Here is a 16169-nt window from a genome sequence, read left to right on the forward strand (position 1 = left end):
TTTGTTTTTTAAAAATCTTTTTTTAAAAAATATGTTTTTTATTGATATTAGAGAGCGAAGAAGGGAAAGGGAGAGAGAGAAACATCGAAGGTCTGCCTCCACATGCATGCTGACTGGGAATCAAACCTGCAACCTGGGTACTTCATTGTGGTTTGATATCTTGTATAGGTTGAAGAGTGTAGTTGATTTTATTGACTCTCGTAGCAAATAGGATGTCTCACATTTAACAGATGCACTTGCAATTCCATTAACCAGTGTAGTTTAAGATGTATGATGAGTTAATACCAAAGCCAAGTAAAATGCTTAATTCTATTCTCCTTTCTCTGTGTGCCTTTCCAGCAGAGCTCTCAATCCCATTGACATAGATCGTGCACCAAGAATTCAGTTCAGGTTCTTGGCAAATGGGCATCAGCATCATCCATTAGCCAACAGGATGGAGATCACATCTTTAAATTCCCAGAAGCAGCCATCACTGTGCAAGGATGGAGAAGACTGTCAAGAAAATGGAATTCTACAGAAGGGTGTCCTCACCCCTGGGGATAAGAAGGAGTCTGGCCAGATCTCTAATGGGTACTCAGTGGTTCTGAGCCCCAGTGCAGATGACACTCAGCACTCCATCCCAGCTGCCACCACCGCCCTAGTGGCTGAGGTTCACCAAGAGGAACGGGAGACCTGGGGCAAGAAGATGGACTTCCTCCTGTCGGTCATTGGCTACGCCGTGGACCTGGGCAACGTCTGGCGCTTTCCCTACATATGCTACCAGAATGGAGGGGGTCAGTATCATGGGCCACGAGCAATCTTTTCTGTCTTGCTTAACCAATATGGGTCTGGGAACATGATTGCTTAGACATGGAAACTTATCTAAAAGATAAATCTCCAGACTAAGTCTGCATGTCTCAGGCTCTCTGAGCTGTGAAGCTGGGTGAATCTCCCAAACCTGACCTCAGCAGATCTTCAGCATCATCCCCCAACATTAGTGCTCCCTTCTCCTCCCTGCATTATCCAAGCTCCGCTTCCACCCAGCGAGATGTGGGGGTCACCAGCTGCACTGTGCTGAGCTCCTTCACTCCTGCTGGCAGATTCTGCTCAGAGGAGTCCAGAGAGGGGAGATCTGTGGCAGGAACAAATGGGTGGTAGCTCTAGGGTCCAGACCCTCCTGGGCCTTTGGACCTGTGTGAGACCAGAGAAGGGTGCCAGCTTAGGTCCAGAGTCATAAGTCACAACCTGGGCATGATCCAGAGCTGAACCCAGACAAGCATGACATTCATACCAATCCCAAGCCATGCACAGATGTGTCTCATGTCTCCAACAAAAGGGTTAGGTTTTTGAGGCCAGCGACTATTTCTTGTTCCTCCTTCTACCCCTAACACCTTCAGAGCAGTGAAATTGTCGATTATGAAAAATAGTAGGCATGGGGGAAAAATTAGGCATGGATATGGGAGCCCCAAAGAGGGGAGTGAGTAGGTATGGGACTGACATTGGACTTGCTATCAGAATAGGAAAAGGACGAGAGATAGGAGTCAAATCAGTTGATATTTATTTTGACAGGAGCTCTGGCAACAGATTTGGGAGGGCAGCTAAAATGAGGTTGCGGCAGGGGGGATGTAGGGGCGGGGGGGGGCGTAACTCATTTGTGTCCATTGCTTAACACAGAACTGCCTGTCTTTGCTGCTTTTAAGGGCCATGGTCCATGCAGCTGCAAAAGCAGTTCCTGTTGAGGGGAGGGGAGCCCAGCACGCCCTGCCTGGGAGGAGCAGAACCTTATCTCCAGCTCGCTCGGGAGGACTCACCTTTAGCCTGAGTGTTACTTAAGGTGCTGGGTCACCAGTGCTACACTCATTCCCTACGGTGCAGTCAGGCGAGCAAAAACCCTTTGGACAAATGCCACCAAGAGAACACAACGTGGTTCTTATTCTCAATCCAGATTTCCCCAGATTGTAAGTTAGGTGGGGCCTTTCTGAGCGACACTGACTTCAGGCTTCTAGGTTCAAAGCACTTAATGGGAGGGTAAGTTGTCAGGGGAAATCACAGCTCATCCATCCTTTGGGCTAAAACTCAGGCTGCAGGCGAGCGAGCAGCCTTAACTTGGCATTTCCACATTCTGCCTCGGCCATGAGAGACCAGCATTGCCAGACATGCAGCAGCTCCGGCCTTTCTCAGCCTGTGACAAACTACCCTGTTGGCCACATCTGCCAAAGTGGCTCAGGAGGGAGTGTTCTGGCTCAGTGGAATTAGAGAAAATAGCTCGCTATCGATAATCAATAGTGAACAAAGTTCTAATTCAGTGACTCGTAGATTATTGCAGCTGTTTGTCACGGAGATCTGATCCAAGGTTCCCAAACGCCGATCCATGGACTGGTTGCATCAGAAATCCTAGGGAGCTTAAATATTTTTTGTGAGACCCATACCTGGAGCTCCTGCTTCAGGAAGTCTGGGTAGATGTATGTTTTTAAGCCCACCAGTGAGTATGATGGCTGGCTGGGCTTGGGAACCTCAGCTCTCCTCAACCCAGTCATTTGATAGGGGAGCCAATACTCACAGAGGAGATGTGGCCCCGGGACCTCCAGGCAGTTAGAAGTGGAACTAACTGGTCCCAGTGCCTGTTCTGTTGACTCCCAAGCCCAGCTTTCTTTCCGTTTGCTCTCTGCCTCCGCCAAAACCTCACTTGCGCTGTGCGGCTATGTCTGCTGCTACTGGCAAAGCACCAAGACCAGCGGAGCACAGTGTGGGGGTCACTCAGCATAAGGGCCATGGTCCATGATGCTGGGCATCAGGCGGCTCTGGGGTTCCTGGTGTGGACCCTGGCGTGCGGATCAGTTGGGCCTTCCTGGGACAGATGAGGGCAGGGAGTAAAACTGTCTTTCATCTGCCTCAGGGGCGTTCCTTATCCCCTACACCATCATGGCCATTTTTGGGGGGATCCCACTCTTCTACATGGAGCTTGCGCTGGGCCAGTACCACCGAAACGGGTGCATTTCAGTATGGAGGAAAATCTGCCCGATTTTCAAAGGTAACCAAAGGCTTGAGTGGGTGGGTTTTCCAAGAAGTGGTGATTTCCATCACTGGGCGGGAGCTGGGGACCTTCTGGAGTCAGGCCTTCGGTAACCCTGGGAGATAACTGGAGCACAATAATTAAGTTTTGACTGCTCAGGTGGTAGGAGACTATTAAAGGGAAACAGAATAAGTGACCATCCAAAGTAAACTGAATAGAAAAACTTAAAAGCATTAACAGCACACACACACAATTTCTGAAGCATGTGACCTTGCAAATCCATGTAAATCATTTTACCACATCGCCTCCCGGAGTGGCAGCCCCCCTCCCCCTCCCCCACTGCAGTGCCCTCCAATGCCCTGTTCCGTCTTTCGCTGTTGGGCTGCCTTTTACACTTGGCCTCCCTCACCCTCTGTCCCAGGGATTGGTTACACCACCTGCATCATTGCCCTTTACACCGCCTTCTACTACAACACCATCATGGCCTGGGCACTCTACTACCTCATCTCCTCCTTCACCGCCCAGCTGCCCTGGACCAACTGCAAGAACTCCTGGAACACTGCCAACTGCACCAACTACTTCTCGGAGGACAACATCACCTGGACACTCCACTCCACGTCCCCTGCAGAGGAATTTTACACGTAAGTGCCTATAAGTGAGGGGGTGGTTTGTTGAGGACGGGCCATACCCCTGGGGTTTGGCCCAGGCTGGATCTGGAGTTGGGGGACTCTACCTTGAGTGCTCTGAACCTGGCTCTCTGTGCCATCTGGTCCTTTCCGATGTGCCATGCCAGGCAGCTCTGACATGCCCAGGACGATCCCTACTGTCTCATTCCAAAATTCCTCCCCTGCTCCAACCTCCCTTCTTCCTGGCCCCTCCTCCCAGCCGGTGTCAGGGAAGCCAAGCCTCTGGCCACTTCAATAGTCTGAACATAGTCACATAGTGTCTGGTCTCATGTGTTCCCTTCCTAAGTGGGATCTACCCTTTGGAAGAAGATACCTGGAGTAGGGAATACTCTTTAACGCTGGCTTTTGGCAATGGCAGCCCAAAGAGAGTGCTCGTTTTGGGTGGGGAAGGGGCCTTCTACCCACACATACAAATCCTCATGGCCCTGAAGCCAGTCATGCTGGTCACGTCTCCTGGTTGGTCAGGCCCGAGCCAGGCAAGGAGAGACCTGAAGACTGCCTTGGGGCTGAGCATGTTCCCCGGGGTTGGTTCGCTGAATGTGCTGGTCTCTCCTTCAGGATGGGCAGAGCCCATCCCAGCTCTTGCTGAGGCTTAGTGACCACCTGGTGCTTGCAGTGCCGTGTCCATTTCTTCTCTTGGCACCTCCTGCAGGTGTCACCAGCTGTGCGCTCAGGTCACTGTTCGTACCATCTCCTGGGCCTTTCTGTCTCTTTCACTCCAGGCGCCACATCCTGCAGATCCACCGGTCTACGGGACTCCAGGACCTGGGCAGCATCAGCTGGCAGCTTGTCCTCTGCATCATGCTGATCTTCGCTGTTATCTACTTTAGCATCTGGAAAGGCGTCAAAACATCTGGCAAGGTGAGGAGACTGACTGCTGATCCAGGCCTGCCAAGCGGCCCAGAGACTCTCAAATTCAGAACTCGGTAGCCCAGACAGCCATAGACAGAGGGACATTTCCTTCTACACCAGACATAGCCCATGATGCTCAATCTCTCTTCACCAAATCTGTTAGAAAGTTCTAGAAATGGGCCAATCCCAAGAACGATTACATGATTTCTAAAAAATTTCGTTAACCCCTGTTAGTGTCACCATTAATAATAGTGGCAATAACTTATTAAAACCCCTCGTGGATCATGTCCAGTGCTTTATACACACTGGCTATTGATCATTTTCTGCTACATACTTCACCCACTTACAGGTGGGTAGTGCGTTTGGAGGTAGTAAGTACCAGCAAGCAGTGGATCAGATCCCTGGCTGATTCTAAACGCTGTGATCTTTCTGCCACACCACCCTGCCTCCTAAAATTACAGAAAAAAGGAAAAGAAAGAAAGGGAGACCTCCTTTCTTAGGGGTTTTCAAGAATAAAAGACACCAACAGCCATGTGGGGATAACCTGTGTCTCCTTCCTCACAGGTGGTGTGGGTGACAGCCACCTTCCCTTACATCGTCCTTGTGGTCCTGCTGGTGAGGGGGGCCACCCTCCCTGGAGCCTGGAGGGGTGTTCTCTTCTACTTGAAACCGAACTGGCAGAAACTCCTGGAGACAGAGGTAAGATGATGAGGAAAACGGTGTGCACCTATCTGTCATTTTACCAAGTGAAGCTAGTCCTCCAAATAGGATAGTAGCAACAAGTAAAATTTGGGTTCAATGGCAAGTTTGCAATGATGCTTTCAATCAGAAATACAAGCATGAAAAGTACAGTCGAGGGCCCTGGATTGGTTTATGCCTACGCGATAAGAAGAGAAATCGCATTTGTTTGCATCTGAGATGTGGCCATCCCTGGAACGAGCCTTGAGAGCTGCTTCTTTGTGTCTGCACACAGCCACGAGGGCGCTGGCCCTGCTGGCACCCCGTGTTGGCCCAGGTCTCAGCCCTTACCTTACCTCTGCTGTGTTCCAGGTGTGGGTAGCTGCTGCCTCTCAGATCTTCTTCTCTCTTGGTCCTGGCTTTGGGGTCCTACTGGCTTTTGCTAGCTACAACAAGTTCAACAACAACTGCTATCAGTGAGTATCACGGGCCCTCCAAGCAAAGCTGAAAAGTGGGATGAATATAAGTCAGCCGGTCGGGAGGAACCGATGGCCTCCATCCTGGCTGGGCTCAGGCCATGTTGACACTCCGACCCTCAGAGGTGCCACAGGTCCCTGACCAATTCACCCATGGCCAGAGCCTCATCCGGGCCACTCAGGGGTTGAGAGAGGCCCCAGGCCACTTCCACTTTGTGAGAGTCTCTGTACTAAAAACATTAATTCAGAAATTCTAAAGCAGGTTTACAAAAATTATAACAGACACTAAATATTTATATTTGACTTATTATATTTAACAACATAATTATAATGTGATAATTTGTTTATGTATATAGGTTTCCCCCCCAAAATGTATACATAATTTGAATAATTATTAATTCCAATAGGTTAAATCTGAAAAGAAAAAAACATTACTTGAGCTATTAACAATGTATGTGTATACATTTTTTGGGACATCCTATATATATACACAAAAGAATGATTGAACTATGTTGACCAACACAAAATGCCATAATTTTTGTGGCAAATCTTATTTCAGAAATGTTGACAAAACAGAGAGCATTGCACCAATTATGATTTAAATATCACCCATCATCTTTAGAGTGGGCTTTGTTTTAATGTTCTATCACAGATGGCAAGGTGCAGCAATCAAATTATGCTATTCATAAGATAATTACAGAACTTGTTTTTTGTGTGTGTGTTTTTTAAAATGAATTTACATACAACCCAAGAGATATGGCCTTGCGTTAGGACGCCAGCCAGAAGTCCGATGATGAGCTCTTCTGTTAAATGTGTCAGGATATCACCGTGGCAGCCTTGTAACCTCATCTGCACATAGTGTCAAAAGTCTAAATCTGAGGACTTAACAAATGTGAGGCCAAGGTCCCCTGCTGGCTCCCACTCCAGCCCAGGCCCCACTTCAGAGCAGCCGTGTTTGAAACCGAGGAGTGGACGCTGTGCTGGTTCGAAACAGGCCTGTATTTGAAACCCACCCCTAAGCTGCGGTCCTCCCTGCCATGTGTGCCGACCATGGCAGCTTGTGCTTCGAGGCTGATCCCAGCAGCCTGGGAGGCCGGGCGCTGGGAGTGGGGGAGGGGACACCAGCACAGGCTTGAAGTCCCTGCAGCCCGCTCACCCTTGCCACAGCTGGAGGCAGATGCTCCTCAGACTCCTGACTTGGAAATGCCTCAGCCCCTTGGGTTTTCTGCTCCAGAGACGCCCTGGTGACCAGTGCGGTGAACTGCATGACCAGCTTGCTCTCGGGGTTTGTCATCTTCACGGTGCTTGGATATATGGCTGAGATGAGGAAGGAAGATGTGTCCGAGGTGGCCAAGGATGCGGGTAGGACCTTTGTTCTGTTTAGGTCCCTCACTCCCGATGAATTGCTTTGCTGCTCGTTGGATCTTTTCAGTATCTAACTTTTGAGTGATTTCTAAATGTTTCTTTTAAAATTTTCAAAGATTTTAGAGAAATTTAATGCCTCGGGGAGCTCAACCCTTTCCGGGCCATGGTGGGAATGGGGCGGCTCCCTCGTACCCAGTACTGGGGCCTTGACTACACTGTGGGCTTCTCCTCCCTGCCCTCTGTCTCAGGCCCCACTCTCCTCTTCATCGCATACGCAGAAGCCATCGCCAACATGCCGGCGTCCACGTTCTTTGCCATCATCTTCTTCTTGATGTTAATCACACTGGGCTTGGATAGCACAGTGAGTGAACGGGGAGGGAAATCTGGCTCTGGGGAGGCAGAAGGGGGGGGGGAGGAAGGGGAGGGGAAGGAGGAAGTTGTACCCATTCCCTTCCATCCTGGCCTGCCCGCCCACCCCCCCTCCCGCCCCAGGGGCTCCCCCAGCCCATTGTTCAATCCTCATCAACTTGCTTATCCTCCAGTATCCTAGAGAGTCATTAATGGGGTGACTGTGTGTATGTACACAAGCACAGGCCAAGGGCTCAGCATATGTAAACTGTTATTACTGTCCACTGTCCCTTGACCAGATGGCAGCAGCTTGACCAGATGGCCAAGGCAAGGTCCCTCTGTGTCTCAGTGCCCTGCCACCCAATGTTCAGCTTGATGCTCTGCACTTGGCTTTGAGCTGGCTTTTCTGGTGCAACTAAAGGTTCCCCAAGAGACCTCTCATAAAAAGTCCTGTCCATATGCTATATTTTCTTTCCTTCATGTCCTTTGCGATGGGTTCTAAGTGACAGTGTAGACAGAAAAATATACTTCCAGGGAGGGCTGGCGAATAGGGGGAAGTGGTCATGACCAGCTTGGCTGATCACTCGGCAGTCTTAATCTCTCCCTCCTGTTTGCTGTCCTAGAAGGTAACAGATTTGTCCCAAAGCCGCCCTGTGACCATCTGTGTGTGTCTCAGTTTGCAGGCTTGGAGGCGGTGGTCACCGGTGTGCTGGATGAGTTTCCCCACATCTGGGCCAAGCGCCGGGAGTTGTTTGTGCTTGGTGTGGTCATTACCTGCTTCTTTGGGTCCCTGGCCACCCTGACCTTTGTGAGTACCATGACCCTCAGCTGTGAGTCGGCCTCCCCAGAGGCAACAGAACACTACAGGAAGCCGTTCCTTTCCTTCCATCCCACATGGTGCCCTGGCTTTGGGGCTAAAAGAAGGGCTTATAAAAGGTTGTGACTGCTTATAAAAAGCTTGCCATCAAGGATAAGAAGAAAAGATGGTTCTGGTGGCGCCTGTTTGTAGAATCTGTGCTAGTTATCCGGAGGCTCTTCACATTTTACAGAAAATCCAATTAGATTTCAGGGTTGGCAGGATGTCTTGAGAAAAACTAAGAGTTGCTTTTCCGGTTTATTTCCAGTCCTTAGAGCTGCTTTCATGGCAATAATGCCTTCATGTCTTCATATGCGGAACATCTGGAGGCTGGTGTCCCATGTTTGTAATGTCACCTTGTCTCCTCCAGAGAATTCATAATGGTGAAGAAGAGAGACCCTCTCCAGGGTTGGTTTGTTTGTTTGCTGCTAGATGAAGCAAATACTGTACAACGGGCATTAGGTAATACCCACAGGATCCCGGGCTTGTGTCCTGACTCAAGGCAGATTTTGCAGATATGCATCTTCAAGCCATGACTCCAAAGTCTGTGGAGCTTTGGTGGATGGTGACATCCTGAGCAGGACCCAAGGGGTTTGTGAGTTAGGACAGAAGGCAGAAGTGTGGCCAAGGTGCTCAGTGGGTCTGGTATTGTGGACTCTCCCAGATTCAGTCTTTAGGGACCGGGATTCTCCAAAGTCGAGTACATAGTAGGTGTTTGGTAAATTGAAGAAAGTTGATCAAGGCCCTTTTGAGTTAGTCCCTCAGAACTTAGTGGGGAGAGGAGACAAGAAGAGAGTCCTCCCTAGGGACGAAGAGGTATCTGAGGGGGCGAAATCAGGCCCAGCCCGAGAAGGCCAGTCCGAGAGATACTTACATTAGGTCCAAGGTGGGCACTTTCCAGAATTATCCTTAGTTAAGAAGCTTCTTTTGGCCCCTATGGGAAAGCGGAGGCAATGCCTCAGAGGGCCCCTAACCTGGGTCCCGATCTCCTTTCCAGGGCGGGGCCTACGTGGTGAAGCTGCTGGAGGAATACGCCACGGGGCCCGCGGTGCTCACCGTGGCCTTGTTAGAAGCCATTGCTGTGTTTTGGTTCTACGGTAAGATGCTTCCTTCCACCAGCCACTGTCCTTTCTACATCAGCCCGGAGCCCCCAGAATAGAGAAGGGCTGATTTCCCTAAAGGGCAGGGCAGTGTGCAAGGTGCCACCTCCTGGTGGGCCTGTAAGATAAGCTCGGCTGAGCACCTTCTTCCAAAACAGGTCACCATCTCCTCAGCACTCTCTCCAGCAGGTTGCTCATACCCTTGGGAGGACATTTTTTCTTTCTGAGTTGAAATGTCTACCCAGTGGAGACAGGCTAAAGCGGTTTCCTAATAGTTCACCCACTGTGGATGCTTAAGATCCTGGCTGGCTCTAAGAGCTGGACACAACACGAGGAACTAGCGCACAGCGAATGCACTTGCAGAGTGGACTGTTGTACAGAGTGGCCCTCAATTTAAATTTCGCAAGTACGAGCTCCCTCCAAGCCCTGAGGCAGAGTTTAGGAGCTTAGTTTCTAGGGAAGAGGCAAGAATGTTCCTGTTTGGATTATCTGCCCTAAAAAAAAACTAAACAAAAAAAAAACCACAACTCTCCCGGTCCTGGGATGGAATCTGATAAGGATGAAACCAACAGGAACAGAGATAGTGAGCTGACACAGGTCCATTGGCAGGAGTCCCAAGAGCCTCTGGGTGGGGTGGGGAGGGCACTGGCAATTGAAGTGAATAAAGACAGCAGGTTCAGAGATGCCTGTCTTTATCTTTAAAATCAAGGAGTGATTACTTCATTCTGAAATGTATTCATTTTCCTAGTTTCTGTGATAGTAAATCAGCATTAGCCTGTTCGTCATTCTGCATAATATGAGGAAGGGGTCCCCATATTTTGAGTTGCATGTGAGTTCAGTTTTTTAAAAAGAAGTCCTCCCCGTCTCCTCAGCAGTTCAGACAACAAAGTGTGTGCATCACTGTAGACCTGCCCGAGCTATTGCTGGGTGCTCTCAGGGAAGTAAACACAGAGCTACTTCCCTTCCCCTTCTCAATTTCTCACCAGTCAGAGTCTCACTTCTACTTCCATGCAGCTTCCTTTATAGAGGAGCCTTGATTGTGACCTGGCACGTGAATGGACCATAGTGTGGTTAAAATTTTCTCTTGGAAGTTTCCACTGCATGGTTAACATGGTCCAAGTCAGTCTCTGTTGAGCAGGCTCATCATTCCTAGGCAAAATTTAACTTTCTTTTGTACAGTAACAATAAAATAAAATATGTGCTGAGATCTTAGGAAGGCAGTGTGGGCACCAAGAGGGGGCTTTCGGTTTCTCCCCGAATGTCCACATACTCCCCCACTCTGTGTTGCTTGCTATGAAATGAAGTTCTGTGACGAGTCCCCCTGTCCCACTTTCAGACCAGATTGGTGCCCTGAGCCCCTCCCATGAGACATTTCAGAGCTGCTTCTTCTCTGAGAATCAAGGGATCAGACAGTCCATGTCCTCTTCCTGTCAATCAATCTCTCTCTCTTTCGGATGACTGTAGGCATCACTCAGTTCTGCAGCGATGTGAAGGCAATGCTGGGCTTCAGCCCTGGGTGGTTTTGGAGGATCTGCTGGGTGGCCATCAGCCCTCTGTTTCTCCTGGTGAGTTGTCATTTTCCTCCTCCTTCTGGCCCTGGAGAAAGGTCCATGTAAACACATAAAAAATAAATTGTATTGAAGTGTAACATATATACAGAAAAGGGTACAAATCCTAAGTGTACATCTCAATGAAATTTTATAAATTGAGCACACTTTTTAAAAAATATATATTTTATTGATTTTTTACAGAGAAGAAGGGAGAGAGATAGAGAGAAACATCGATGAGAGAGAATCATCGATCAGCTGCCTCCTGCACATCTCCTACCGGGGATGTGCCCGCAACCCAGGTACATGCCCTTGACTGGAATCAAACCTGGGACCTTTCAGTCCGCAGGCCGATGCTCTATCTACTGAGCCAAACTGGTTTCGGCTGAGCACACTTTTGTAGCCAAGACCATACCAAGAAACAGAAACAGGGCCAACACTTCAGAAGCCCCTCCTGTGTCCCCTCCCACTATCTGTGATTCCCATGGTTAGCTGCTCTTCTGACACAGAGTCATCTGGGCCTCAGTCACCTTATTGCTTCACTCCCCTGTTCAGCAATGATGATAAATAACATTTATTGAACATTAAGGACCAGGCCTTAGTGCAGAACTTATACACCCATTGCTCTTTTAATCCTCACAATAATTCCATGAAGTAGTACAGTTCTAATACCCTGTTGTACATTGAAGAAAATGAGGCTTAGAGACGTTAAGTAAAGGATCCAAAGTTACATGACAAGTAAGAGCTGTTCAAGGCCAGGGAAGGGTTTATCCTGAGGCCCTGGGAAGGGTTCTGGTAATATTGTGTCCATTTTTTAAAATATATATGTTTCAGAGAGGAAGGGAGAGAGACATAGAAACATCGATGAGGAGAATCATGGATTAGCTGCTTCCTGCACGCCCCCTACTGGGGATCGAGCCCGGAAACCCAGGCATGTGCCCTGACAGGGAATCAAACCGTGACCTCCTGATTCATAGGTTGATGCTCAACCACTAAGCCAAACCGACCGGGCAACCACACAAATAATTTACATTATTGTCTTCTTTATGACTATAAAATAATTAAGTTCAATCTAGAGCAATAATGATGTTAGCATAGTGGATACTAGGTAAAAACTGATATTTATGCCACCGGTTTCCCTAAAAACCAAACTGAAATAAGAAAACTCAGAGCCTGAATGTTGGAAGCATGACATGGAGTTTTTCTTGGTCAAAATTTTCACAGAATTTTCAAGTAAAGAGTGTATTAAGCTGCGTTTTCCCTCCATTACTCCTTTCATTATGAGGGCCGATGGCAGGCAGTCATTCATTGTTGAGACGCCTCAAGGCACAGCCAGCCTTGTTGAAATCCCAGGCTTAAGGCAGAAAGCAGAGAGTCACGGACAGGGGAGAGAGGAACACAGACCCAGGAGTCCAAGTCCTCTTCGGGTCTTAAGAGCCTTATTATCAGCCCTGGACATAGGTACCTTCCATCTGACCAAAAGCAATCACGGCCGAGGAGTGCAGGAGGAAATGAAAGCAAAGCAAAGAGGAATAGGAAGCCCGAAGCCTGGCAGGGGCTGTGGAGGGGCCGCCCAGCTTATTGCTCCACCGTCTGATTCAAGGAGCCCAGACACTTCTGACGGATGTCAGTCTCTTCCCCTTTGGCCTGAATGGGGAGCTGTAATTCCCTTAAATAACATTCTGAGGCCTTGGCATCCCCACGGTGGAGGTGGAGGTGGAGGGGTAGGGGGGAATCAAGATAAGCACCTGGCTGTTTTATTTTCACAGAAAATTAGGCACAGAAATCAGTGAATTTTTTATATGAGAGTTCAATCTAAGATATATCATATTAGGGGAATTTCCCGAAAGTATCTTAGCTTTACACTTGGTGTTCGTAGTACCGGAACTGTCTCTGGCTGCACAGATGTTATTTTTAACGTTTCTTGGAATTTCTGTTTTAGTTTGTCATTTGCAGTTTTTTGATGAGCCCGCCACAGCTACGACTTTTCCAGTATACTTATCCTCACTGGAGTATCATCCTGGGTTACTGCATCGGAACCTCGTCTTTCATCTGCATCCCCATATATATGACTTACCGGCTGATCATCACTCCAGGGACACTGATGGAGGTGTGTGCGTGCGTGTGCATGTGCGTGTGCGTGTGCGTGTGTGTGTGTTCAGACTGGTAACTGAGGAGAAAAGGGTTCGCATGTTATGCTCTATTCACTGGAGGTAAGTCCCCCACATACACCACGCAGACCTCTGATGGCTGCCACTGCCAGGCATTCCCCATAAGCCTCAAATACAACAGCAAAGGAGCGAGCTGGAAACTCAAGAGCACCACAGTGCGCAGCGCGGGGTGTGAGTAGCGTCCTAAACTTACTGGATAACTACTTTGCCTCCTGCTTGCCATTGGCGTGGACATCAAATTTGTGGTGTCGGGAAATACACACATTTTGATTTAAGTGGAGATCATGGTGGGAAATGTCCATGGTCATTTTTTCTAACAGCAATGTAACAAGGGCTATTTTGAAAACCATCACTAAATAAGGATGTTGCAATAACATCATAGTTTTAGCTTAAGCCACTAGAGTTAAAAAAAAACGTTGCCATTATAGCAAGGTTTGTTTCTTTAATTAATAATGGGCTGTAAAATTTTTAATAACAGAACATGACAATTTGTATAAGATTGTGTCTTTTTCCAGGGCATCTTCATGTAGATTATCCCATTTTGTCATCAAAATACCTTGTGAGGTGGGTGGGCAGGTATTATTAGGAGACAAAGGTATGGAGGCTGAGAATAATGCTGCTCAAAATTTCCTTATTTCAGTGACTTGTCCAAGGACACACAGCCCAGGGAGGCTCAGAATCCAGGCCTTCTGATTCCTGGGCCAAGGCCCTTTCACTCTAGGTGCAGTTTCTCTTGTGTCCTCAGCTTGCCTTTAAGGGTTTGCTAAGTGTAGACATTGGTGCTAGAGGTTAGGGAAAGATGAGTTGCCATTTTTCATCCTGTGTTGCTAAAGTTAGTAGTCTAGGTCACCTACAAGTCTGAGGGTGGATGCTTTCGCAGGGGATAGCTCAAAGGGGAAGAGTGGTACTTGTGGAAAGCGAGGAGGGATGGTACTCTATAATGAACTGAGACCTGAGATGGGATGGTCCGTGGGCTCTTAGAGACCAATACACTCATCTTCCTAAAACATTTTAAAAGAAACATGAAGCAAGAGAACATGAGGCAATTAAACATCAGCTCTTCTTGAGAACTGAGTTCATTTATTTTTACAAACAGGAAACTGAATTCTAGGTGAACAGAACTCTGCAAGGAATTACTAAATTCCTGCATCCAAACCCATTCTGTCACCACCTCATTCCTCCCAAAGAGCGTTGGGCTCTGGTGTTGCTTGAAACACATGCTCAGACCTACCTAGAGTCACTATATTTATATCTTCAGGTTGTCCTTTATGGCAGTCATGATGGTCCACTGGTTCTATTGACTCAAACCCAGACGCCAAGGTCAGGGGTGGGAACTCAGGTTAATAAATGTCAGTATCCTTTGGTCACAGACTGCACCTCGAATATTTGTCATCTTTCTTGCAAATCCCTCCCATTGGTCATAAGGAAATGCCACCCAAAGGTATATAATTAACAGAGCTCAGATCCATTAATAATAAAGGTGAGGCTGTTTGTAGGGCTATTAGTAATAGATCAAGGCAAATTGCCATAGGTCACCAGAGAGGGAATGGTGGGTTATCAGTAAGTATCATGATACAGCCAGCCAAGGAGGGCTGGGAGGGACAAGACCTAATCAGCTATAGCAAGTTATGCACCTTCTCTGAGCCTGAGTTTCTTCATCTTTAAAATGTGCTCATTGGACTGGATTAACATTTGCCAAATGTTAGTGTCTTTTAAGGAGCAGTAGTTCCATAGGATATCAATAGGCCTTATGCTTGGGGAAAAGATTTAGTTTCAAAAGTTTTGGCAAATGCTGGATTAAGGCAAGCTAAATAGGTTTCTTCATTGTGGGACTTCGCAAAAGCCTTACCATGCTGCATGTTTGGTCTCTGAGAGGGATAAAGCATGTCATGTTTTTTTTTGCCAAGAACACCAAGGGACTATAATTCATCATGAATACCATACTCGATGGTCTGCAACATTTTATCTATGAGGGAGGGAGGCTTCATATGAAATTTTGGTATGGGTAAAAAAAAAAATGACTAAGAGAAAGGTAGATTGTTTAACTCGTTTGGGCCCTAGCCATACACAAGGTTGGAGTTTGTGGAGTGAGCCACCAACTTGCTCACCTATAATTTGGAGGGTATCCCATGCACCTGCAGCCTGCAAGTCTCAAGGTTGGAAAATCAGCTTGATTGGGTCATTGACAGAAGCCCCTCCCTGGTGACTTACACACTGATACTGGTTCCTCACAAGTAAGCGTCCAACAGCGACCCATTGCTTAGATTTCCACCTGGCAGAAGGCCAGGATCCAGCACTCATTCTTCTCCCCAAGCCCCATGTGGCCACAGGAAACCTCCTCCTTCCAGGGGGGAAAAAAAAAAATAAAGATGCATTTTCCCAGGTTGTCGAAGGCATGTTATAAGCCTGCAGAGGTTCTATTGAAGGCTTATCATTTTCTCCCAGTAGTGATATAATGACTTTCAAAATTAGTTTACAGATGCTTACAGTTCCTGAATATTCAATTTTAATTCCTACTTGAGAATGAATAAATTGGAAATTCCTTTCTTAAGGAAAGTCAAAGAGACTATTCCAATTTACTATTAAATGCCGTTAAATGCCATTCAAACTGTTTTAATATTAATGTTGAAAAATTTTTTTCAGGACTGTTAAGTTACAGGAATGTTTGTAACATCATATTTTCTTCCCAACAGCGTATTATGAAAAGTATCACTCCAGAAAAACCAAGAGAAACTCCCTGTGGGGACATCCACTTGAATGCCGCATAAGACGCTTCAGTGAGAGGAAAGTAGCTTCCCAGCAACCTCTGCCCCCAGTTCTGACAAGTCCCACCTCATCTTCTCCCTCTAAGTAATGAGTTTCCAGCTAAGCCTGACAATGGCAGGGCCTTCTTCATAGAGACTCAACCCTGAAAGACTGTGGTGCCCAGACTCTTACGGCCTCCAGCCACTTGTTGCTGGGAAGTCTCCTGGACAGATTACCATGTTAGACTCTGTGATGCAGCTGAACTGGACTATCTTGGATGCATGAGGGTGTGTATGGAGGTGATGAGAACCACCATATACCAGTTAGGGTTAGGTCTAGAATCAAGTCTGTGA

General features: G+C 47.7%; 1 protein-coding gene across 1 annotated transcript; it reads left to right on the plus strand.

Annotated features, from left to right (window-relative positions):
• The first annotated feature begins 376 nt into the window (after positions 1 to 376).
• On the plus strand, positions 377 to 15839 carry LOC102435223 (sodium-dependent serotonin transporter-like). The gene is made up of 13 exons (XM_023754833.1): positions 377 to 773; positions 2876 to 3010; positions 3414 to 3633; positions 4401 to 4539; positions 5095 to 5229; positions 5581 to 5684; positions 6919 to 7046; positions 7298 to 7410; positions 8074 to 8205; positions 9251 to 9350; positions 10818 to 10918; positions 12843 to 13010; positions 15765 to 15839. Exons 1-13 carry the CDS (start codon positions 434 to 436, stop codon positions 15837 to 15839), a joined length of 1890 nt encoding a protein of 629 aa, XP_023610601.1. The 5' UTR covers positions 377 to 433.
• Positions 15840 to 16169: the final 330 nt, after the last annotated feature.

The sequence above is a fragment of the Myotis lucifugus genome, unplaced genomic scaffold (assembly GCF_000147115.1).
Source record: "Myotis lucifugus unplaced genomic scaffold, Myoluc2.0 scaffold_66, whole genome shotgun sequence".
NCBI classification, from domain to species: Eukaryota; Metazoa; Chordata; class Mammalia; order Chiroptera; family Vespertilionidae; genus Myotis; species Myotis lucifugus.

Coding starts and splice junctions, on each gene's coding strand:
- LOC102435223 (XM_023754833.1), top strand. CDS start 434: ATGGAGATCACATCTTTAAATTCCCAGAAGCAGCCATCACTGTGCAAG. Junction 3,011..3,413: donor AATCTGCCCGATTTTCAAAG/GTAACCAAAGGC, acceptor CCTCTGTCCCAG/GGATTGGTTACACCACCTGC. Junction 5,230..5,580: donor AGAAACTCCTGGAGACAGAG/GTAAGATGATGA, acceptor GCTGTGTTCCAG/GTGTGGGTAGCTGCTGCCTC.